Consider the following 24,422-nt stretch of genomic DNA (forward strand, 5'->3'; position numbering starts at 1 on the left):
TCTGTCGCTCGAGAAGGTACTCCGTTGCCACTTTCCGAGCAGATCACGTGGTCTGAGCCTCTCTCATAGTACGTACGGTGTTCCGGGCGTGCCGTCACTTGAAGGCAGGTAGATGTGGCAATGGTGCACGCTTACGCAGCGCCGAGCTTCTAATTCTAGCCGTCGGTTGGTCACAAGCTGCTCGCAGATTGTGGGCTTGGAAGGACTGAAGCACCACTTGAGACAGTTAACGCAGCAATCAACCCACTGTAACATTGTGTAAAGAACGAGATTTGCATTGCTGCTATGACGAAATGCCTCGTATTCATCCCTTTTACAGTATAGCGGACGCTGACAGAGTCTTTCAGAAAGCTCAAAACAGCTCGTGTCCAGCTTTGTATACGCCGACTTGGCAGGTCCTTGGCGACAAGAAGATTGCTTCCCCCATCTCCCCTGGATTTCAAAACCCATACAACTAATCCAAGTACCAAATGTACACTTCAGCACCGAGAACACTCGCTCAACCCCCAACTTCGCAGCTTTCGCATTTCTAATACCACTTTTGGCGGTGCCGTCGAACTTTCCACACCACTCCCCGCCTGGCCATCTCTGCCGCTCGCCGTGCCAACTTTGTCGCTCGTTTCGATCGTGATCAGTCTTTGTTCGCGTAGCAGGATCTCCTCGTTTGACGACTGAAATAGGATTGGGAGGAGAACCTGATTATATCCATCAAAGAACAATAAACACTTTCGTTACGGACCTGTCCGGCGCTGCGCGTTGACAGCGTCATCGATCCGTCGGTTTCTCGATTTTAAAGGTTAGATACGTGGGTTGAGGGTTGAGTCCTCACATTTTAATACCGGCATAATGAAGTTCTCAACATCGGCCTCTGGGGCCCTTGGTGCTTTGATACTTTCTGCGTCGGGTGTACATGCCATAGATTTGGATATTACCTCTCGTGGTATGATTCCTTCCGAGAATCCTTATTTTAACCTCTGAAAGCTAATGTTTTTATGCAACACTCAGATTCAATCAAATCAGCGGCTACCCAGATAGCATATGGTATGGTAAAGTGGTACACTGGTAACAACACAGGAGATGTCCCTGGCAATCTTCCTTCTCCGTACTACTGGTGGGAGGCAGGCGCCATGTTTGGATCACTAGTCGATTACTGGTATTACACTGGAGACTCAACATACAACGACATTACCACACAGGCTATGTTGTTCCAAGTTGGACCGGACGATGATTATATGCCCCCAAATCAAACCAAAACTGAGGGTAATGACGATCAGGCTTTCTGGGCCATGGCGGCAATGTCCGCTGCAGAGGTGAAATTCCCGGATCCTCCCGCAGATAAGCCTTCATGGCTTTCCCTTGCTCAGGCAGTTTTCAATTTACAAGCCAACCGATGGGACAACTCGACCTGCGGCGGCGGTCTGCGATGGCAGATCTTTACGTTCAACAACGGTTACAATTACAAAAATACAATTTCGAACGGATGCTTCTTCAATATTGCTGCCCGTCTTGGGAAGTATACGGGCAACTCGACCTACACCAATTGGGCAGAGACCATGTGGAATTGGGTCGAATCTATTGGTCTCATGAGCGAGGACTATCATTTCTATGACGGCTCCGATGATACGATCAACTGCACACAAGTCAACCACATTCAATGGACGTACAATGCGGGCGTGTTCATGCTTGGGGCTGCCACGATGTGGAACATTGTAAGTCTATTCGCATTATTTGCAGTTCAACAGCTGACATGAGCCAGACCGGTAACGATATATGGAAGACGCGCACTGCGGGTATCATCAATGGAACTTCAGTCTTCTTCTCGAATGACGTGCCAGACGTCATGTACGAAGTAGCTTGTGAGACAAACGGAAAATGTAACGTCGATCAACGATCTTTCAAAGCATATCTCGCACGCTGGATGGCTGCCACCACCAAAGTTGCGCCTTGGACGCATGATCTAATTATGCCAAAACTGAAGGCATCTGCTCAAGCTGCTGCAAAGCAGTGTAGCGGTGGCACAGATGGCAAGACATGCGGTCTGAAATGGACAACTAACGGGGTCTGGGATGGCAGCTACGGTGTTGGCGAGCAGATGAGTGCGTTGGAAGTTATTCAATCGCTTCTTATTGACCAGGTATCCGGTCCACTCACAAACGAAACTGGCGGCACCAGCAAAAGCAATCCATCTGCTGGATCTCACGGTGAAACAAACCCATTAATCCACTCTCTGACGACCACGGGCGACAAAGTTGGAGCAGGCTTCCTCACAACGATCATTTTGATTACGATACTTGGCGGCGCGTGGTGGATGGTTGCTTGATTGCTTCGAGAAACCAATTTTACTCCCATTGAACTCACGGTGCGTTTTCTTCTTGACTTTAACCGGCCTAGCATTCATACATGGTTATTGGGTAGCCCACACAGGAGTGGGCTCTGGTGTTAATGTACTCTTTTTCCTGTGACTCTCATCCCTGCCTGATGCCAGCTGCGTTGACCGGGTGTCTTACTATATCTAAACTGAGTGACCGACATCTAACGTCATACACTTCCTTGCCGGGGTTGTCGAATCAAGCAACATGTGGAATTATAACGGAACTAAATTTGTCACGCTCGTTCAAAGTCTTATCCACTTCGCAACGGGCCCTCTTAGAATGTTCCAAGATGAAAAATAGAGCGTTAAATTGACCTGATGGCTCTTTTATACAACCAATCAGGTCTCATCATGCTCTGACATACTTTCATTCATCCTTTTTTTATTTCCAAATACAAGCTATGGATGCGACCTTTGCTTCTACAATCTGGGGCCTATTCAATGTGCACACCCAAAGCCTTCAAAACGACTTTCCTGCTATTCCGCCAAATGGCTTTGAAATGAGTTCCACGCTTCTCAGATGTTCCTGCTTATCCAGATGTCTTTCTCCAATCATAGCTTACCTCGACAGAATTATTCTTTCCAACTGTCCCGTGAATGAAACTAAACAAAACACATCGAAACGATACTCAAGCTCTCAGGAAGCACTCGCATGGAAGAGTAGCAGAGAGTCGTGTAGTGCAGCCATGCGCAACAGCACAAGGTAAGAGCTTAAATTAAAGCTCTCCCAGCTTCCATGCAGTTCCTTTACTATACTAAATTACTTCCATTAAAATCAAAAATTTAAATCATTCGAGATTTCTTATAAATGGTTGCAAAGCATGTTTAGCATACGGGCTCATTACTGCATTACCAAAGGCAGATTAGTTTATCTTGACTTCAATCACCTTCCTCCCTGCCATCCCATGATGCATTGTTCTCACCGACCTTTGAATTGTTTACACCAAAGTATGAGCTGTCCATGGCTCTCGGCTACAAAACGATCGATCTGCTCCGTCAGATTCTTTTTCCGCACCTTCATCACCATCTTCATCTGCAAAACGATTCGCGTTGGCAACATCTCTATCCCCTGCATCGATTATTCGGCTGCCTGCTAATGGGCCTTCTTCACCGTCCATCAGACCCCATTGAAGAATCCTAGCTTGAAGCTTGAAGAAGGTTATCTCGCTCTCATCAACCTGCCTTCTGAGCCCTCCTTTCCACCGATCTTCTCGGCAAAGAAACTTCACAAACTCTAGGCGGCTCTTGAAGACACTCTCAATCAAGTTACCCACGGAGAGACTCTACTCTCTGATATCTACGATCATCACTCTACAAGGTACTCCGTCACCGATCCACACTACGCAGATCAGGCACAAGAGGAGACGAAGTTGCGTTCAGCCGTCTCTCCCTTCACGCATGTGCGGATATCCACGCACTACTGGGGTATCAAGCTCACCTTCAGCGACGAGCACGCAAGCAAGCGAGAGCCCTTCTTCGCCTGCAATTGAAGCGCTCTTCGCGCAATCAATAGGATATCCACATCCCGAGCTTTGGGCAGCCCAAACCGCCGCCAGGATCTTCGTCCAAGGCTTCCTCATCGGGTGTCTCATCAGTGCCACCGTCTGTATTGTTGCCGGTCTCTAGTGGTTCTTTTAGGGTGGAAGAACGCTTTGGAATGCAATCAAACAGTGCTGCTCTACAACCTACGGTTGCTGTCAGCAGCCGAGACATCCGTAGCGCAGGCCACGCCAGCGCAAGACAAACTATCCAGGATCTCGACGACGACCCAAACGTCATCGAACTCACTGGTATACAATCACCTAGTACCGACTCACAATTCGATTCCAGTTGAGTCTACTGCGCTCTACCCTTGTCAACGGCATCCCTTGGGGTCTATTGCTACTCAAGGGTTGTCGAAAGCCATACCTTGGCATCTCTCGAACAAGGTCGCAGGACAAGTGTCTTCCTCCGACACCCCAACGTCCATCCTCCAGTCAATCACCCTCAATTGCGTTAACTATACCTGTTGAGATGTCAACCACCACAACATCTCCGGCTACGATTTCACCTACTTGCCACATTACAACCGCACCTGCTATGGATGCTCTCTATACGACGATGACGGCCGCCCTTTGTCAGGATTCCCCGAGAAAATTGAACAACCATCGCATGCGAAACTTTTGGCCCAGGAGCCAATATCCCAAAATATATATTTATCATCGCCCTTGCCATCGCTGCCCTACTTTCTATTTATGTGCTGCTTCGTCTGCCTTAGAAAACGGAGACAGAGACCGCTCATCATCACTGGACGGGGCTGGAAGCACCCACAACATCCCAGGAACTGCCCCAGTCCAAAGTCCAGAAGTCAGAAGTATCGAGCGTCCAGCAGGGGTTCCTGTTGAACTATTAGACGGCGGAACTGCCTATCGTCCAGGAGAAGCCTCGGCTCCCGCCTAACCTGAGCAGGGAGGTGGGAGCACCATTCGCATTCGCAGACGTACCTTGGAAAGTGGAAGCGGAAATGTCATCCACGAAGAATAATGCTCAGCCCGACATCCAGCAGCAGTTATACCAGGAGGCAGAAAAAAATTCACTACTCTAAGATCAATCTCGAAATTCTCCTCCTGTCCGCCTGGGGTACTCGAACTTGCTTCTTTTTCGTCATCCTTCTCCTACAACTTTTTTTCCGGAATATGGTTGCTCTGGTGTGAAAACGTCTCGTTATCATCATCCATTCACCAGCGAAGCGTCGTCTCCACCGTCCACTTCTGATACTGTTTCCAAATATTCTGAGATGAAGATTGAAAGGGAAGGAAGTAAGCTCCACTGGTGGGGGAACCGTCGTAGATCTTCTGGATTAGGAACTAGGCATAGTTCAGATGGTTCAGCAATTCACTGGTCGTCATCTCCACAAAATACTCCCACCATCAAGGGCACATCCACGCAAGAACAAAAGGAACCCCCAAAATCGAAGCACAAGGAGAGGAAATAAATGTTTATGGCATTAGTGCTTGGCCACCAGATGCAGATAATCACCTTGTTCAGGCGCCTATCCCGGAGGCCATTCTATTTAAGCCACACGCCCCAGCCCCCCGCACACGCCATAACCTAGCTATTCAGGCTGCTTGTTCCGTATACCCAACACCGCTTCCGGTACCTGTACCACTGCGAAAGCCACTCTGTATGTAGCGGAAATTCAGTGTCTATCAGCCACTCTTTGTGAATTCAACATCACAGCAAAGTCCTGCCCGAAATGAGTCTTCCGAGCAAGCAGATTCATATTCGTCATCAAAATTGTCATGCATTCCCGAAAGTGAGGATCAAATTTCTACTCCAGATCCTACGCTGTTGCAGACACAACCTCATTCCATCACTCAACCTCTGCTACAGCTAGTTGTATCCGTAAAGATAGTCGTTCTTACTCTTGTCGCTATCCTACAACTATTGTTGGATCTCTTGCTTATAGTCATCCGTTACTTCACACCACGCACAAAATAGTACGGGGCGAAGGCATAGCCATGAGGGCCGCAGTACAATCTTGAGTGAGTCGAAGCATGGAATGAGGCACGGAACCACTTCTAAAGTGTTCAGAGAGTGGTACACTATGTATTATTCTTTTTTTGTTTACGTTTTGTATCGCGTTGCCTTATTTAAACCTTCAAATACGAATACGAGGCTTTATTCGAATGCTTTTTAAATGATGACTTCCATGGTGAAATCTGCAACTACGAAAATGTCTTTGAAATGTGCGGCTCAGATCTGGTTGTCGTCAATCCAATGGCCATCAGACCAAGCGATTAACTCTCCAATGAAACACAAAGTAAACCTCATGCCAACTACCCCTAAGGCATTTCCGTCGAACGGTAATTAAATGGCATAGTTAACACGATCCAACAGTTTTGCTAGCGTGTGCAACTATAAATCACGAATCTACAAATCGAGACGTTTCTTAAGAAACGTTACAATGTCATCAAATTCCTCCGGTTCTTTTACCCAATGCCCATCTCTTTCAGCGCCCGAGTACTCCTTCCAGTCAACCCGAACGCCAATGCTACTAAGAATATCACTTGCCTGACGGCCAAGCGAGATATCGATCGCTTCGTCGTCCGTACCATGGCCGATGAATACTGGAGTGGATTGGACCGAATGGACATTGGATTCTGCCTGTAGGGGTTCTTTGATACCAAGAATTTCCCGGAAAGAGCGGATAATATCCTGAGCGCGCATATCCGGAAGATCTTGTCCATCATTCATGCAATTAGCCTTCTCTACCTTATTTGCAAAGGGCAACCAAGGGCTGAATCCGAGGAAAGCTCCCAGCCTTCCCTTATTCGTAGCCACCCCGCTCAAAAGCGTGCACAACGAAGTAGCGCCTCCCTGGCTAAACCCGCCCAGTGCCACCTTTTCGGATTTCCCTTCTAACCTATCTACTTCGTCTTCCACGACTCCCTTTATGAACAACACGGACTCTTTCAGTCCGGGTTCCTGCAGGTCCTGTCGCTTGTTCGTATCCGTCAGGGAATAGAGATCGAACCAAGCGGATTTTTTCTCTTCAGATGCTGTGCACCATCGTTGACCAGCAGATGGAAAGACCCAGCGACAGGTTGGCAGAGAGGAAGCGAGGTTCTTACCTGCATCGGAGGTGTGGTGGGAGAAGATGTCGGATGCGAACTGGGTCGCGGTGCTGCTGCGTCCGTGCAGAAGGATGATAGTGTGCGTGTGCGGGTGACCTGGCTGGGCATCGACAATGTGGAGAGGTGGGAAAGGCATGTTAGTTGAAGACTCGAAGTTTTGGATTCTTTGAATAGTAAGAATGGTTAAGTTTGAAAAGTCCCTAAAATCAATGATAGTTCGACATTTATATTTATTTACGCGCTCTATTGTCAATAATTAGGCAACCGTATTCGTTACTATCGTATTCATGCTTATACGACTGAATGCGAAGAACTGCCCCTCTCAGCTACAATAAGATGGTAACTAGCTCTGGTCATTGGAGAATAAACCAAATTTCATCTCATATTGGCTTCTAGTGCTGTTCCAAGAAAAATCTGTTATAGTCGCAACTAGTCCCAAAGTTTATGGGTGGTGTTTCACAATTAATATTATCGACCTATTACTTACTACCCTCTTTATTGCCTGCACCTATATATAGTCTCTTTCCCTTCATATATCAATCGACACACAAGTTCCTGATCTGGTATTTCTAGTCAATAAATACCAAATGCATTAGAGTTGCTTGCCAAGACCTGCTCACTTAGTCATGTATAGAGTTGGACTTTGATTGACTTACCTCAGCGAGCTCAGACGTGATTTTTTTAGCTAGCGTCGGAATAACCTACGCCGTCTTCCGAATTGCAAAATCACGTCTGAGAGGGTTTGGCGAGTTTTGTTAAAAACGTAAGCAAAATCCGTAAAACGGATATTGCGGATATCTAAATTTATTCATTCAACACAACGCGTTATTATTAAACCCCATAGTCACATTTTTTTTAGACTTAGGGCTTCTAAATGGTATTAATTTTATTATACGGCTATTGCTTGGTCCTGACATTAATTTCGTCAAAGTTAAAAACGCGTTGTTAAAAGCGTAAGCATATATTATATCTTATTGAATAGTCTACTAATATAGATAAACTATACAGATATATAGATATCTACTACTTAAAGCTATTGCAACACCTAGTAGGTGCTATAGTTTGGGTCCTTTCCTTAAAATATCCTCCTTGGCCGGAGTGTCTCTGCTACTACTAGGGGCAGAGCCTCGTGCAGAGCCTCGTGCAGAGCCTTAGTAGAGCTTCGTGTAGAGCTTAATGCAGGGCTTCGTGCAGAGCTTCGTGTAGAGCTTCGTGCAGAACCTTAGCAGAGCTTCGTGCAGAGCTTCGTGTGGGGCTTCGTGCAGAGCTTCGTGCAGAGCTTCGTGCAGAGCTTCGGTGCAAAGCCTCGGTGCAGAGCTTCGTGCAAAGCTTCGTGCAGGAGCTTCGTGCAGAGCTTCGTGCAGAGCCTCGTGCAGAGCTTCGTGCAGAGCTTCGTGCAGAGCCACGTGCAGGCGTACAGACGTGTAACTGTGCAGACGTGCAGACGTGCAGACGTTCGTACGGGCGATTAATTGCAGAGACGTTTGTAGAGACGATTGTATGGGCGCTCGTACGGGCGTTCGTACGGCAATTGTAGAACCTTCCTAGTATATTAGCGCTGCGTGTTGTAGAGCTTTGGAGCTCTATATAGGGCTTCGAACAGAGCCTCGAGCAGAGCCTCGGGCAGAGCTTCGAGCAGAGCTTCGAGCAGAGCTTCGAGCAGAGCTTCGAGCAGAGCTTCGAGCAGAGCTTCGAGCAGAGCCCCGAGCAGAGCTTCGAGCAGAGCCCCGAGCAGAGCTTCGAGCAGAGCTTCGTGCGGAGCCTCGTGCGGAGCTTCGTGCAGAGCTTTTGCAGAGCTCCGTGCAGGTCTCCCCCTGAGCTTCGTTCCGCAGAGCTCTCGCAAGCTCTACGCAGAGGGCTGGCGGCGTGGCGTAAGCGTTCAGCGTTGGTGTTTACTGCGCGCTCGGCGGTGCAGAGGTAGAATTAGGGCCTCTACGGCGACGATTCCTCTTAACGTCGCGCGCGTATAAGGAGCTGAAGATCTCATAGCTTTATAGAGTAGGCTTTTCTCTAATTTGGTGTAATTTTTATATCAACAGGTATTGTGGGAGGGTAGATCAATTTCGTTAAAGTTAATGAGGTCTTCTCATATAAACCGTGTTTAGGTTTTCTACAAATCTCGCCAAAGGCCCTCAGACTAAGAAAACGATTACCGTCCTAAATCAGCTTAGCGGACGGTGCGGATATTCCTATATCCGCAATCGATTTCTTAGTCTGAGCTTCTGAGGTAATTGATTGACCATCACTTCAACATGCCACAACGTCTTTCCGTCTCGACATTTGCTCCTTGGCATCGCTCACAAACTAACTGACCCACTAACTTATTAGTTCATACAGAACTCGCACGGCCCCAATGCTCTTCGTTTGAGCCCGTTGCGACCTCGTTTGCACTGTCTATTTGCCAACAACGAATTCAACTGAACTAACCTTCATCTCATGACCTCACCGCATTATGCCTGCTATAATCCCAGATCTAATATACTCGATGCTATAGCTGCGCTACGAATGACTCTATTATAAGTACTGGATATATAATCACTCTTCCAACACGCAAGTCAAAACACTTCCCTTTTTCAGCTTTCCGTTAATTAACTCAACTCCTAACGCGTCACGATACTCATCCTAAGCTATGACAAAGGCCTGCACAGTATGTTCCAAATCCTTCGCCAGCGAACAAGCCTTGCAAGCGCACATGAACGCCACTAAGCACAATGCTCGTGCGAATCTTCAACGACAATCAGAATCACCAAAAGCCGACCTTCAATTCTATTGTGGCATGTGCGAGAAAGCCTTCGCGGAGAAAGCCTATTTGCAACAACACATGTCCTACCATGTCATGCCTCTGCTTTCTTTCAAATGCAGCAAATGCCAGAAGTTTTTTCCCACCTCGGAAGCACTACAACAGCATCCGAACGCCTCTTCTCCTTGCGTTGGTCTCTCTGGGAAGCAACAGGCTCCTCCTGCGAACCCAAACCCCGCAGCCAGTACTTCTTACAGTTGTTCTATCTGCGCTCAGTCATTTAATAATCCTAAAGCCTTGAAGCAACATTCCAAATCTTGCTGCAACGTTTCCTATAATTGTGAAGACTGCACGGAAGTCTTCAGAAGCCAAGATGCTCTCAACAGTCATATCCGAGCTATTCACAGCGTTCCAAGAGCGTCCCAGTCGTATGATCGTATCGAGAGCAAGACGATATTCAAGCCCCCAGGAGCTTTGAATGCTCATAAAGGGTCATCCGTGAAAGCCCCGGTTTCTCCTTACAGTTGCTTCGCGTGCGCCAAGTTTTTCAAGAGCGAAACAGAAGCACAAAAGCATATGGCCGAGGTTCATGGCGTATGTTCATCTGCACCACGAAATAATCTACAGCATAGGCCCAGTATTATGCGTGGTCCTCCTGCGAAGAGCGCCAATTTTGGCCGCATAGGTAGGACTGAAGAAGTAAGGCAGCAACCGACTACCTTACATCGATATCCAGCGAGTTCTCTGACTTTTGCTAATGCATCTCTTGCCCGCCCTCAAACTCAGAACCTTTCTCCTCCCCAAGTTCGGCCACCAGTCTCCAATTATCCGGAGAAACCATCTACAGCTTTACATCAAACAAACAATCTGATTGCGGTTCGGGTATCACAACTCCAGTTGCCTGAGGAACCTGTATACGCCAGTTCGGGTGAAATCATATACAGCAAGAATAAGTGGACCGGCATCCCAGTACCGCAACAGGAAACTGCACTCTCCTTGCTAACACAACGCTGCCATCTCCCCAAGTTTCTACAGAAGATTGAATATTTGCCGAGCCCATACAATGATGAGGAACCTTTGGATGACCAAGAAGGAGTGCAGAACTTCGAGCGTTCTCCTTCTTCCAACAATCCAAAACGCAAAGCAATTGTCCTCTCTTCTCACAAAGCTATCATCTCGGGTGACAAGAGCGAAATTTTACTTCTTTCGGCAATTGACTATATCACGGGCGAGGTTTTGATCAGTCATCTGGTTCTTCCTGACGGGCAAGTCGATGATTGGCGCTCATCAACTACAGGAATCACACTGTCTGTAATGACTGATGTTATAAAGAAAGGCTTCGCGGTGCTGAATGGATGGAGAGCAGCTCGCGAGGCACTGTGGCTACTAATAGATTCCGATACCGTTCTGGTAGGCCATACACTCCGCCACGATTTAGACGCTTTGCGAATGATACACGGGTGCGGTGTAGATGTGGCTATTTTGGCGCAGAAATCGACAGGCGGAACCCTCAGCAAGCGGTACACGGAACTCGACAATCTATGCCGAGAGCTTCTGAAAGTCGAATTCCAGGCTCGCAGCGAGAGGGGGCTGGATTGTCTTGAGATGGCGTTTGCAACTAGAGAGCTCGTGCTGTGGAGTATCAACAACGAAGCAAACCTGGCTGCTTGGGCCAAGCAGAAATATAAAGATCAACAGAGACATGGAGCTCGTGGAAATGGCGCGAAAGGAAACTGATTTGGAGAAAGCTTGGTCAATGGGTAGCCTCGGGAATCAGGAGCCAGAGAGAACAGTTGCAGATAATTCTCTTGACTCTCTCAATTCCCCACTTAGCAACCGAGACACGAGGAGTTAGGAGGTAATTGGAGATGACCTTCCTACGCGTTGGCAAAATCTTGTAATTACATAAGATACTCTGCTCACATTGGAGGTATGTAATGATGGGATTGCTGGCGCTTCTGTGGTTGGTTTTATGAGGGTTTAGGTTTCTTTTCCCCGGATCTGTGCTAGGTCTGTAATAATATGGACGGTGTATTAGCGGCTCACTGGGTAGAATTTCCGGCATTTGCCAGAACTCATTGAGGGCTACTCAATCGCGTAAGTTATTCACACACAGGATCTCGCTACGGTTAGAATCACGGTAGTTTGTCCTTTGTAGGTGCTTTTGACTATGCCACAGCTATGTCGCAAAGTTAGAAGGGCCTTTAGACATTATATGCCCAGTATGCTCGATGTAGTATATGCTGCCGTTCAAAGGTAACCTCAAGGCCATTTCACCTCTTTTTTTCCTCGGTTTCTTCGGCATTCTCTGCCACATCGACCATAAATGCACCGCCTAGCAAGATTGCAGGCTCTTTAATATCGTGGTGCTCGTAACTAGTTGCCAGTCAACACTCTCGTCCCTAATTAATGGCAATATCTCGAGTGTTCTGCATCTCCTCGTGGAACTCGGACCACTCACCTTAGCGTCCCAACACCACCTGCTTCTAATATTAGTGATGGATTATCCGATATGTTCTTGCCAATCCACCGTGCCGCGAATGCTCGTAGAATATGACCATGAGCCACGATTAAAACGTCCCAAGGCCCGGCTTCCTTCCGCGGCTTCCCGATTGCAGAGCCGTGAAATCGCGTTCGAATATCAGCAATAATGCGGTCAAGGCGGCGGGTTACATCCTCTGGGGACCTAAAGAATCGATCTTGCATCAGCACTCCATCCGCGGAAACCCGAGCCTCTAGTCTCGTCACTGGATCTACGAAACATTTCACCCAACGAGAAGAGGCAGCTCACTCTCCGCCCTCGCATCCATCCCTCCAAATATCCCAGTCTTCATTTAACCCCTTTTCCTTCCTCCTCTGCCTTATCACCGCCGACGTCAGCCCCTCGTAGTCGCCATAGTCCCATTCACGCACATCTTCTGTGACCTCAACCTTCGCACTCGTCCGCACATCCGCGTCCTCGTCTCCGCGCTTGGTCTGCCACGGCATGGGGTCGGGACAGCCGAGTGAGAGCAGCTCGAGGGTGCGCTGGGCGCGGCGGCGGGGGGAGACGTAGCTGTTGCATTGCCGGGCCGATTTAGCAAAGACTTTCAACACGGTGCCTAAATGAAGCGGGAAGGGTGGTTCGGTTGGAAACCGTGCAATTGGTACGGGGGGAGGGGAGAGCGGAGCAGCTTACATGTGCGCCAGATTCTTCGGCACAATCAGCCGGTCATCGCCCACCAGCGCCTTGCCCGTCGCGCGCACTCGCTTCTCGCCGTTCGCGGTGAGTGGCAGCTCTGTCGTGCCGGTGTGTCGGCCGTTGAGTGACCATTCTGTTTCGCCGTGACGGATGACGAAGACGCGGGGTGTGGTCATTGCAACACCATGTACAGGGGGTTGAGATGGATAAATGAGGCCAATTGGGCGATGTGGTTTATTTAATCAGGAATTGGCCAGAGAAACGAAGGAGTAATGACGAGGCGGTGTTTATAGAGTAAGGGTAAGCTGTGGTATCCTTTGCACCGATGGCGTCCTATAAAATGTGGCCCGTGCACGCAGTCAAGAACATCAAAACTTTCTTGCGCACGCTATGGACAAAAAAGTTAGCAAGATGCCTGCACCCACCTCTCCCTACCTAAATTTGTATACGCACGCATAAATGCACTTATACGGCTTATAGTAATTAATTTAGTCGTTATTTTAAGGAGTATATAGGCGAGATATAGTGGTAATGGGTGCATTCATGCGTGCGTATACAAATTTAGGGTAGGTGCGGGCATCTCGCGTATTTTCGCAGTCCTGGTAATGCGGCAGAACGACTTACCGCCTATATATAATTGGTGCGCACGGGCTACCTTTTATAGGACGTTATTATCGGTGCAAGGGATAAATAAAACGCTTTAGGGGCTTCGCGGATCTCCAGCGATGACGATCTGGCGGGATGTTGAAATGCCCCACCATGCCAAGCATCACGGCGACTTGACTGCTTTTGTGTGGTCAGTCAGCCTTGTTTAAGCTTGGTAAGCCATTGTAATAGCTGATACATCGAATTGCGCTTTTTTTTTTCACAAAGATATTTTCTAATGCAAAGTGCAACCTCTTTATCCAAGAGCGGAATATCCCTTGCAACGTCAAAATGGGCCCTCAGGTTATCGATAAGAACTAACAAATTAGATTAGCTGAATCTGGTGCCTGTTCTTAGAAATAGAAGGCTGGTAATATTTATAATATACTACACAAAATTAATATATAACGTCCGTCCCTACGTCGCAAAACCCACCGTACCGGAAAATATGAGGGGTACTTTGACTTTAAGCAACTATAACTCTGCGCACATGTCGTGCTTCACTATAATTATATATAAATCGTATACTGTAGCTACTCTGCAATATTCGAGACCCTTTATATCTATAAATTACGCTCGCATTGTCGCCTTCGCGCCTTGTTCGCAGAGAGCCTCCTTTTAGGGCGTAATAATGTCCCTTTACTACAGCACCACCATTAAGCTCTTACCACTTACAAAACTCATAACAGGGTCTTATCCGAGCCTAAGAACTTCGTTACGATGTTGGGAAGTCATCATTAGCCTTGTGTCTACTATGGTACGCAAATTTATGCAAGGTCGCCACGCGGGTCAGTACCTCTAATTAAAGCGATCACTAATTCCGGCTAGTGCAAAACGACTCCGCACATTCCACGTGATATCCAGGAAGTAATTTACTTACGTCAATCAACCAACCTCAGCCATGCGTCTGGTCAATCAACTCAACTCTCTGAAAATGGCTACAGAATTCGCCACCTTACAAGGGTCTATCCAGAGTGGGCCGGCCGTCCTCCCTGCTAGCGTGATCGAGGCGTTCGTCTGCCTCTGGCCGGACTCAAGTGGCAAATATTTAACACGTAATTCTGCATGTGGAAATCTTGTCACTTGATCTAAAGTATGCTCGAAGCTTCGCTGTGGCAAATTAGCAAGCTATATATTCGTGCTGATCCCCGGCCCTCTATAAAATAGAGAGAATAATAAAATATAGTAAGTAATCATGATATAAATGTTCTGGCCTTAGAATGTGTTAAGCTCGTTAAGCTCAACTTTGCATATCCATACCCTTCCAGTTCTAACACCAGTACCAATCATCTTCTCTGATACCACTGAACATGATGGTCGATACTCTAAGGGTAGCCATATTATGTTCTCTGAATTGTATGTTATCCATACACCATCTGCGCTTAAGGCTAGGCCTTGATATTGAGGACTCTGAGGTTCTAAATGGGATAGAAGGGGTCTCGAACCTAATAGAGCGCTAATTTCAATAGTGCCAATATCCGTTTGAAGATATAAGTCAGTGATGTCAAATGAGATGCGGAAGAGTGCCTGGCCAATGATGAGCGTCTGGAGGCAGTCGCCACTGCTCGCATCCCAGATCTTGACCGTCTTGTCGGCCGACGCTGACGCTAGCCTGGCCGAGTCGTGGGAGAAGGCTACTGACCTGACCCAATCGCTATGGCCCTCGAGCGTCTGGAGGCAGTCGCCGCTGCTTGCATCCCAGACCTTAACCGTCTTGTCGTCCGACGCTGACGCTAGCCTGGCCGAGTCGTGGGAGAAGGCTACTGACCTGACGTAATCGCTATGGCCCTCGAGCGTCTGGAGGCAGTCGCCGCTGCTTGCATCCCAGATCTTAACCGTCTTGTCGTCCGACGCTGACGCTAGCCTGGCCGAGTCGTGGGAGAAGGCTACTGACCTGACGTAATCGCTATGGCCCTCGAGCGTCTGGAGGCAGTCGCCGCTGCTTGCATCCCAGATCTTAACCGTCTTGTCGCCGACGCTGACGCTAGCCTGGCCGAGTCGTGGGAGAAGGCTACTGACCTGACCTCATCGCTATGGCCCTCGAGCGTCTGGAGGCAGTCGCCGCTGCTTGCATCCCGACGCTGACGCTAGCCTGGCCGAGTCGTGGGAGAAGGCTACTGACCAGACCCAATCGCTATGGCCCTCGAGCGTCTGGAGGCAGGCACTCCATTGATCCCCTATAGCTGGCTTTATTGAGATCCACTTTGGTTCTTCCCCCTTAAAATAACTCCTTATAAGGCTACGGTCTGGACTAAATATAAGTGCAGATGCGTATGCTTGAAGAGGGCTGTTCTGTATCGCCTGAATGTGATACATAATAAACAGGCGCGCATCTTGAAGAAGTTTTATAAAGCTAGGTGCATCTGCTCTTCTCTAGGTTATATTAGCATATATTATATAGAGCGTTGCTACTTTAGTAGTTACCTGGGCTAAAGCGTTAAGTTTCGCCATTGCAAGCACACCCTCTGACATGCTTCTACAGAGGCTTAGAGCCTCGAGCCAGTGAAGGTATTTCTTTCTTATGAAATTCTCGATAACGCCTCTGTCCTGAGAGCCGATCCCGTGATTTGCAAAGGAGTTGGGATTCCAGTTACAGAGGTGATCGACCCAATAGATACTCGAGTAGCGTAACGCCGCTAACGGGTCTGGGTTTGGCTGTTTCACCCGCTCAATAGGGCAGCCTAAGGCACCTAACCTGTAGATGTCTCGTCGCAAAGTCCTAGACATAACCTTAAGTGATCTTGAGAAGATTTCATGGTGGGTCTCTTCCTTCCCAGAAGGATAGATCTCATTGGATACCTTTTCGACCAAAAAGTCCTTCACTGACTGATGAACGAAGGAGACGGTGTGTTCCCGAAGTGTCAGAAAGGATCCACAAAGCCCTATAATCTCCGCCAGAGCTTTGTAACTACCAGAACTTCGAGCAGGCATATCGACGAATGACGCCAACTCGTCCAATGTGACGGGGCGGTACACAGCCGAAATAAGAGCCAGTATACTTTTGCAGAGCTTAGCATATTTTAAACTGCAGATCTGGTCCAGCATCCGCTTGTACAGGGGATGGAGTCCAGGTGGAAATGTCATCGACGTTTCTTCAGCATCCCATCCGGGGATATCAGCGAGTTCTTGGCACACCAAGGCCACCCAGAGGAAGGTGCCATTTGCGTTTGACAACAAGTAACGCTGGACAGCGTCCCGCGTATCATTGTCGTATTCATTTTCCTTCGCCAACTGATCAACCTTGCACTGGATGTACGAGGTAACAGCTGCAGATACAGATTTTTCATTCAGCTCAAGACACAGTCTGGTTCCCTGTGTCGCAGTATTAAGTTTCTTCTCGATGCTCGGCCAGTTGCGGCTAGAGACTATCCACTTGACACGAGGAGATGTAGTCGTCTTCTTGACGATAAAGTCTGACAGTTTCGGCAAGTCTGTTACGCATTCGTCGAGCGCATCGACAATTAAATAGGTGCTGTTCAAGTTCGGGTCTTGTAGAACGTTGGTGAAGATCTCAGACAAAGCGACCCAGGCATTCGAGTCCTCGAAGAGGGCTTTTCCGGCGCTATCATACTTCTTCCGTACATGCGAAATGAGAGATGGCTGTTGGTTAACAAGTAAGTAGAGGAGGCCTCGAAGCACAGCCGTGGCGGTGTTGATTCGCGAGTCCGTGGCCTGGCAGAAGAAGTACGACAAAAGATGTGTTTTGGCCGTCGACTTCTTCAGCTCGTTAATAATGCCGCAAAGCAGCATAGTCTTGCCCTTGCCAGGATCGCCCTTAATCCATAGTAGTCGGCTCTGCTGGTTGTCACGCCATTGTTGGAAGTCGGAATTTTCGAGAATCCAGCGGTATGAGTCTTTCAGTAAGCCGTCCTTGGTGTCCTCAATACGCTTCTTATCATCACGGGGATCAGTAAGGTGTAACTCTTGGACACATTTTTCCCGCTTGTCGATCACCTCCCGGAGCCGCTTGAATGCATTGGTCGCCCCTTCGCCGTAGAAAAGAGGTATTTTGACGTCGAAAATGCCTAGTAATGAGTACACTTTATCTTCTGCAACCGATGTTTGGCGGCGTTCTATCCATAAAAATCGCTCATCCACACTGAACTGAGACAAAGGGGCTCCTTGAAGCGCTGAGGCAGGAACACCCGTTATCTCTTGAATTTGTTGCTTTAGAGAACTCCTGTCACTAAGTCGCTTGCGTTCGCGAGAGAAGAATTCAACCGAATAAGGGGCAAGAAGCTCTTGGAGTGTCCAACCCCGAGTAAACCATTTGCTTTTCCAAAAATCCGAGTCCCACGACTGTGGATTAAACTCATTGTTGGTGCCGAAGGGGGGGCTGGGGACGTCCGATAAATAGACGTAGCATCGAGTCGCGTTGCGGTACCAGCGATACATGGAGTTGATAGCCTGGGAGAGTTCGGCGTGATTTGCCTTGTTAATGCAACAGGTGTCGATCCAAAAGTATTGTAAGGCATCTAGTCCCGCCTGTTCTCCACAGAACCGGATCTTCACATAGCCAGGCTTATCCTTGCCAGTACCATTCATCAGGTCTTCGAAGGTGACCTCCTCGGCGTCCGCTCCCCATGTATGCGAAAGTATCGCATAGGGAGGAATGGCCCCGTCGCCAAACTGAGTAAGACTGAAATCGCCAGTGTCGCTGCGTCGCAAAAGGCGCATCGCTTCGCATGGAGCTGGACGGGGGCAAGCGGTAGGGATGGATCTCGGTCGGGTTTAAACGTAGCAGCCTAACTGAAGAGATGAGCAGCGCAACTCGCTCGTCCGATGAGAATATCAGTCCTAGCTACTAATGTTAGCGAGCATGTAGGAAGATTGGACGCTGAGCTATACTGAGGAATTGCATCTAAAAGCGAGACAGCGCCAGGCTGCTGGGATCTAATTCCGCTATGCGTTAGTTTTTGAGGGAGTTAATAAGCCCAGCTCGAGGCGGAGGAGGCTGATCGCACAGCCCACAGTGTGGCGCGGTAATGCTGAGAGGCACTGCAGCAGGAGGCGAATTTGCAAACGACTGACTGATTATGCTTATATCTTGAGAAGTGGACGAACACCTTAATGACGCTAGCAGGGAGGACGGCCGACCCGCTCCGGCCACAGGGTTGTAAGGTGGAGGTTGCTCTGCGACGACGAAATCTTTTGAAAGAGGAGGATATTCATCCCGGACATTCTTTTAATCAAATCCTGGTCCTTCGTTTAGCTAGTTCCCGCTGCAAGGCGGCCCCTGCGGCCCACCAAACGAAGCCCCAGAGCCCCGATAGCTGCTTCGACCCCTAAACGCGTATCAGCAACACCACCTCTAGACCCGCCAGCAGCTCCACTAAGATGTATAAAGAAACCGAGCGCGAAGGTGCAAGAGGCCTAGCAGTTGCTAAGGACACAAGCCGCTTAAAGATTAGTATAGTTTAATGGACATGTCTATGTGGCTAAGCGAGCACTGCAGCAGCACCCCTACATCTCAGCAACACTAACATCATCAACATTCACAAAATTGAGCCTTGCTTGCTTGCTTTCCATATTAGTCTCATTTAAGAGCTAATGCCTTATTTACTTAATTTCTAATAATTAATTATTGCTGTTAATAACTTAACAACCTATATACTTATCTAAACCTTTATAAATTATCCGTAAAAACCTTAAAAACTTAACTAATAATAATACACTTAACGAGCTAAACTCCTTAGAGGTTACCTACTAGTCTCCCTTACCTTCCCCTATACCTTTAGGCGATACGCCAGCATCACAGTCTCTATCCTCTATAATGGCGCCTCTCTCTATAGCTTAACGTAAGACTTTAGCCGCTAAAAAAGCCGAAAAATGGCTTTAGTAACTATATAAGGAGGACCTAAGGATTAGAAGAGCTTAGGTAAAGAAGGTTAAGGACTAGGCAACTAACCGGAAAATAAGACTCCTTTAGGAATAGGAGGACTGTACCGAAATACTACGTATCTAAAAAGAATAGGAAGATTGGGCGACTAAACTCTATATATTAAGCCTTGCTATAGTAATAATAAGATTAGCTATAGTAGTATTATCCTTAACCCTAATTAATAAACTAGGTAAGTTACTCCTATTTATAGCTAATATTCTAAATACCCTTTTCCCTGGCGTCCCGAATAAAGAGATACTTAAGGTATTTTAGGGTGCTTTTTTACCTAATAACCTCTTTTACCTCTAGATATACTAGCTCTAGTCTAAGCCTTAGAATAATATCCTTATTATTAACAGCGTCCTTTCTATAAGACTAAAAGAAGGGATAATAAAGAACTACCTATCCATTAAAGTATAGGTAGAGGGCTTTCTTAACTATATAATAATTTTAATCGTTATATATAAGAATCTTTTAGTAGATCTTATTCCCTAAATACTTACCTTCTATAATTAAGTTATCTAGCTATCTACCACCTACTAAATTGCTCCCTTAATAACTATAGCCTTAGAGTACCACTTTATAGTTATTTAAAAGAACTAGTTAGAGCTAGCTGTAACGGCGCTATCGCACGTTACCTGCCAAATTCTGCCATATTCTGCCGACCTATAATTGGCCCGCCTAAAGCTAGCGCCTTAGCGGCTTACCCTATATATTTATTTATATTGGTCCTAGCAACCCCTTTTCCTTCTCTTTAGCTTAGTATCTTCGTAATATAGCATTCATTTAAGCTTCGGTTTAGAGGCATTTATTTAAGCCGTAATATTATACTAAGCTCTCCCTACCTTGCCTAGAAAGGCCTTAATAATATCCCACCCTAAAGAAACTTCGTCTGCAACAACGTATTAACGCGCTATACTTAGACACTAAAACAACTCTATATTGCCTAGGAAGGCCTAGATAATATCCCACCTTATAAGCCAGATAGGACTAGACCTATACCCCCAGAATTAAAACTAAAGCGTATAATACTAATAAACCTTAGGAAGCTAACAATGGCACCTAAAGTAAGCTTATTTAAGAGAGCTGCCTTTATCTAAGAGGAACCTAAGATCTAATTAGGATCAGAAATTAAAGATAATAATAATATCGTAGACATACGCGAGCAGATTCGCGCCCTCGCAGCTAGCTAAAAAGCCGATTGTCTTAAAGCAAGAAATATATAAGAGACCCTATAAGAGATCCTAGAAAATCTTACGGCCCTATAAAATAGCCTAGCTTTCCTTTCTTAAAGCCCTAGCTAACCTATTTACTTTACTAAATATAATATACTAGGGAGTACGGATATAATAACAAAGCAATTAAAGTCCGTTAAGCTCCTTAACCCCCTACTACTATTTAACGGGATAGACCCTACCTTTAAGAATTAAAGGATTTAAGTATAAGGAAAGCTCCGTATTAACCACAACCATTTCCTTTTTAAAGAAGCTAAAATACTCTACCTTTTTAGTTAAACCACTAGGGACGCCTAATGGCACCTTTAAGCTAAGTTTAAGGACGACTCCCCTGTCTAATTTATATCTATTAATAAAATAATATGGCACCTAGCAGCTATTTATATTAACCCAAACAAAGTACAGGATGCCTATTATAACTATAATTACCTAATAATAAAACCAAACTAACCCTTTGCCGAATTCTAGACTTAATTCCTATACCTTATAGGAGAAGGCTAGGTTCCCCTTAAGAACTACCAATTAGACCTATATAATAAGCTAATAATCCAGCTATAAGAAAAGATTGCTATAACCTTAAATAACCTACCAACCCATAAAAGACTCGCAGCTTATTACCTATTATTAAACTTAAAACTAAAGCAGATTAACGCCTACCCTAATTAGCAGAAGCGACTCTATAATAATTAGAACTCATTAGCTATACCTATAGGAGCTAAAGTAGAAAGATAAGTTATAACTGCTCTTATACTAAAGGCGGTTATAACTACGCACCGGCAAGCCTTACCTAACTAGCTACGTACCACACTATTAACTAGTATTCGCTATAATACTCTAATTAACCCTACCTTAGCTATATGCTTTAACTGCAATAAATAAGGTCACTTTATTTTATCCTACCCGGAGCTAAAGGATATAGGCGATATTAAGGAAATAGAGGAAGGAGAAACGTCTAATAAGTTAGGAAAAGAAGAACCCTAGGGAAAGACTTCCCCCTAGGGTACCCTATCGATCTTAAAGAGATTAATCTTAGTTAGTTAATAGGTAGAAAGCATTTCACGGTTCTATATATAGTATCTTAAAATAGATATGGAGTTAATACAACCGCCCTTATTAATACTAGAGTAAATAGCTTCGCCTTTATAAATACTGCCTATATAAATAATGTTGCTAAGTTTCTAAATGCAGAAGCCATCTAACTAGAGAAGCCTGTCTAGGTAAAGGGCTACAATAGCTAAGCCAGTTAGCCCATTACCCACGTCTTAAAGTTATATATCGCTCTTAATAGACGACGCTAATATAGTATCCCCTTTTATATCCTAGACCTAGGGTCCTATAATATAATCCTTAAACGAAAATAGATATCCTATTTTAATATTTGGTTAAATATATAAAAAAAACGGTTTATTTAGCCGGAGGATAGACTAAGGTTACCCTCCTTTATTAAGGAGATCCAAACTAACCGCAAGATACTAGCCGTAAGGGCTAACCCTACCTACCAGCAGAATATCTGGGCCCGTGACTTAGCCTTTACCTAAGAGGACGCCCGCCGCGAAGCTAGAAAGAACTCTATACCGATAAAGATACTCTCCTAAAGCGCTATATTTAAAAAGGACTCTATATATAAAAGCGGGACAGATAATAATATAGATAATATCTAAATTATATAGATCTAACCGTTATGGAAAAGAACGTATTAATAGGATATAAGGGATAACCTCTAAAAGATACAATAGGAGCTAAAAGGAGTAATAATAACAATAGTACCCTAGAAGTCCCTAAAGTCACATACGCCCCTATTATTAGTTAACCCCCCTACCGTAGATATTGCCGTAATTAGCGCTATAGCGTTCCACTTTAATATATACCGGAAGGATAATAAGGTCTTTATAACGAGCCTATATAAAATTAACCAAATTATTAATAATAGAGAGGAAAGGCTAAATAAGAAAACCAATAAGGAACTAGTTAAACGCCTCCTTCCTACTATTTATATAGGCTATAAGGATGCATTCTTAAAGGCGGCTTTAGATAAGTTACCCCCCTACCAGACGTATAATTATAAGATTTAATTAAAGGCCAATAACTCGCTAAGCTATAGCCCCCTCTACTATTAATTAATAGATAAGCTAAAAGCAATAAAGTAGTACTTAATTAATAACTTAGATAAAGGGTTTATTAAGCTAAGTTAAGCCCCTTTTACTTCCCCTATCCTATTTATAAAAAAGCCTAATAGAGGCCTTAATTTTTATATTAACTATTAAAAGCTAAATACTATTACTTAAAAGGACCGGTATCTTATTCCTTTAATTAATAAGACCCTTACACATCTAAGCTAGGTAAAGATCTTTACTAAACTTAATATCCGCTAAGCTTTCCACCAAATTAGGATAGACCCTATATTTAAAGATTTAACAACATTCTATACCCGCTATAGTTCCTATAAATATAAAGTTCTTCCTTTTAGACTAATAAACGGACCGGCTATATACTAAAGGTATATAAATAACGTTCTTTTTAATTACCTTAACGAATTCTATACAGTATACCTAAACGATATTCTTATATACTTAGATAACGAACTTAAGCATTAAGTTTATATTAAGAAGGTCCTAAAGAGGCTATAGAACGCGGGCTTATAAGTTAATATTAAGAAATGCGAGTTTGGGGTAAAACGTATAAAATACCTTAGGTTTATCGTAACTATAGAAGGAATTAAGGTTAACCCTAAGAAGGTAAAGGTAATCCGTAACTAGAAGCCCCCTTATATAATAAAAGAAATCCAGTCCTTTTTTAGTTTTTATAATTTCTACCGCCGGTTTATCTATAACTACGGAATTATAGCAAAACCTCTTATACAACTAACTAAGAAGAATACGCCTTTTATCTTTAATAATAGCTGCATAAAGGCCTTTAAAGAGGTAAAAAATTAGCTTATCTCTTCCCTAATCCTTTATTACTATAACCTAGACCTTAAATTAATACTAGAAATAGACACCTCTAATAGGGTTATAGCGGGAATCCTATTACAGTTATATCTAGACGGCGAATAGTACCCTATAGCTTTCTTCTTAAAGATAATAAACCTAGCTAAGTATAACTATAAAGTATATAACAAAGAAATACTAGCTATTATTTAATTACTCTCCTAATAGCGCGCAGAGCTTAAAGGTATAAACTCCTGGATTAAGATATATATAGATTATAAAGCCCTAGAGTACTTTATAACTATAAAGTAGCTTATAGGGTAACAAACCTAATAGGCTAAAATACTCTCCTAATTCTTCTTTACGATTATATATTATTCTAGCAAGTAAAACTCTAAGGCTAATGCCTTAACCTAAAGAGAATAAGATATAGGACCCTAGGATAAGCTAAAAACCCAATATTAGACGCGCGCCCTCCTCTATCTAGAATAGCTTAACCCACAAATTCTTAAGGAGTTAGACTTCTAGTAAAACGAGCTAGCACTAATAGAGGAGTCCTTAGATAAGCTAATAGGGCTAATTAACCGCCTCCTAACTATAAACCGCATAGCTAACGCCCTAAGGGCCCTTCGCGAATAAGCTGTAAAAGGAGACCCTAATTTTAAGATAGAGGAAAGATTGCTCCTATACTAAAAGCGGCTTATAGTCCCTAACATTAACAATCTATAGACTAAACTAATCCGCGAAGCTTATTACTAAGTCTCTATAGCATACCCTAGCAAGAACAAGACCCGTAAAATTATTAATTGCCACTACTACTAGCCGA

General features: G+C 45.3%; 7 protein-coding genes across 7 annotated transcripts; 4 read left to right on the forward strand and 3 right to left on the reverse strand.

Moving 5' to 3' along the window:
• Nucleotides 1–846: 846 nt before the first annotated feature.
• On the forward strand, nucleotides 847–2,320 carry K441DRAFT_584571 (glycoside hydrolase family 76 protein; the record flags this gene model as incomplete). The annotated part of the gene is made up of 3 exons (XM_067644553.1): nucleotides 847–940; nucleotides 1,006–1,709; nucleotides 1,757–2,320. The coding sequence occupies 3 exons, from the start codon at nucleotides 847–849 to the stop codon at nucleotides 2,318–2,320; spliced, it is 1,362 nt and encodes a 453-aa protein (XP_067498737.1).
• A 226-nt stretch (nucleotides 2,321–2,546) lies between these two features.
• On the forward strand, nucleotides 2,547–3,619 carry K441DRAFT_283006 (uncharacterized protein). The gene is made up of 2 exons (XM_067640937.1): nucleotides 2,547–3,074; nucleotides 3,234–3,619. The coding sequence occupies exons 1-2, from the start codon at nucleotides 2,773–2,775 to the stop codon at nucleotides 3,466–3,468; spliced, it is 537 nt and encodes a 178-aa protein (XP_067498738.1). The 5' UTR covers nucleotides 2,547–2,772; the 3' UTR covers nucleotides 3,469–3,619.
• A 572-nt stretch (nucleotides 3,620–4,191) lies between these two features.
• On the forward strand, nucleotides 4,192–4,979 carry K441DRAFT_283008 (uncharacterized protein). The gene has a single exon (XM_067640938.1). It carries the CDS (start codon nucleotides 4,385–4,387, stop codon nucleotides 4,808–4,810), a length of 426 nt encoding a protein of 141 aa, XP_067498739.1. The 5' UTR covers nucleotides 4,192–4,384; the 3' UTR covers nucleotides 4,811–4,979.
• Nucleotides 4,980–5,954: 975 nt separating this feature from the next.
• Nucleotides 5,955–7,185, reverse strand: K441DRAFT_667865 (alpha/beta-hydrolase). The gene has a single exon (XM_067649909.1). It carries the CDS (start codon nucleotides 7,121–7,123, stop codon nucleotides 6,284–6,286), a length of 840 nt encoding a protein of 279 aa, XP_067498740.1. The 5' UTR covers nucleotides 7,124–7,185; the 3' UTR covers nucleotides 5,955–6,283.
• A 2,063-nt stretch (nucleotides 7,186–9,248) lies between these two features.
• K441DRAFT_645212 (uncharacterized protein) lies at nucleotides 9,249–10,123 on the forward strand (the record flags this gene model as incomplete). Its single annotated transcript, XM_067646787.1, has 2 exons — nucleotides 9,249–9,704; nucleotides 9,969–10,123. Coding segments are annotated over exons 1-2 (243 nt in total), but the record flags the coding sequence as incomplete, so codon positions are not given.
• A 1,490-nt stretch (nucleotides 10,124–11,613) lies between these two features.
• On the reverse strand, nucleotides 11,614–13,426 carry K441DRAFT_619824 (phosphoglycerate mutase-like protein). Its single transcript, XM_067645896.1, has 5 exons — nucleotides 13,380–13,426; nucleotides 12,906–13,357; nucleotides 12,519–12,782; nucleotides 12,189–12,413; nucleotides 11,614–12,103 (listed from the first exon to the last, which is right to left on the reverse strand). The coding sequence occupies exons 2-5, from the start codon at nucleotides 13,082–13,084 to the stop codon at nucleotides 12,001–12,003; spliced, it is 771 nt and encodes a 256-aa protein (XP_067498742.1). The 5' UTR covers nucleotides 13,085–13,357; nucleotides 13,380–13,426; the 3' UTR covers nucleotides 11,614–12,000.
• Nucleotides 13,427–15,496: 2,070 nt separating this feature from the next.
• K441DRAFT_283179 (HET-domain-containing protein) lies at nucleotides 15,497–18,334 on the reverse strand. The gene is made up of 2 exons (XM_067640940.1): nucleotides 15,978–18,334; nucleotides 15,497–15,926 (listed from the first exon to the last, which is right to left on the reverse strand). The coding sequence occupies exons 1-2, from the start codon at nucleotides 18,228–18,230 to the stop codon at nucleotides 15,585–15,587; spliced, it is 2,595 nt and encodes an 864-aa protein (XP_067498743.1). The 5' UTR covers nucleotides 18,231–18,334; the 3' UTR covers nucleotides 15,497–15,584.
• Between the last annotated feature and the right edge of the window lie 6,088 nt (nucleotides 18,335–24,422).

The sequence above is a fragment of the Cenococcum geophilum genome (genome assembly GCF_001692895.1).
Source record: "Cenococcum geophilum 1.58 unplaced genomic scaffold K441scaffold_58, whole genome shotgun sequence".
NCBI classification, from domain to species: Eukaryota; Fungi; Ascomycota; class Dothideomycetes; order Gloniales; family Gloniaceae; genus Cenococcum; species Cenococcum geophilum.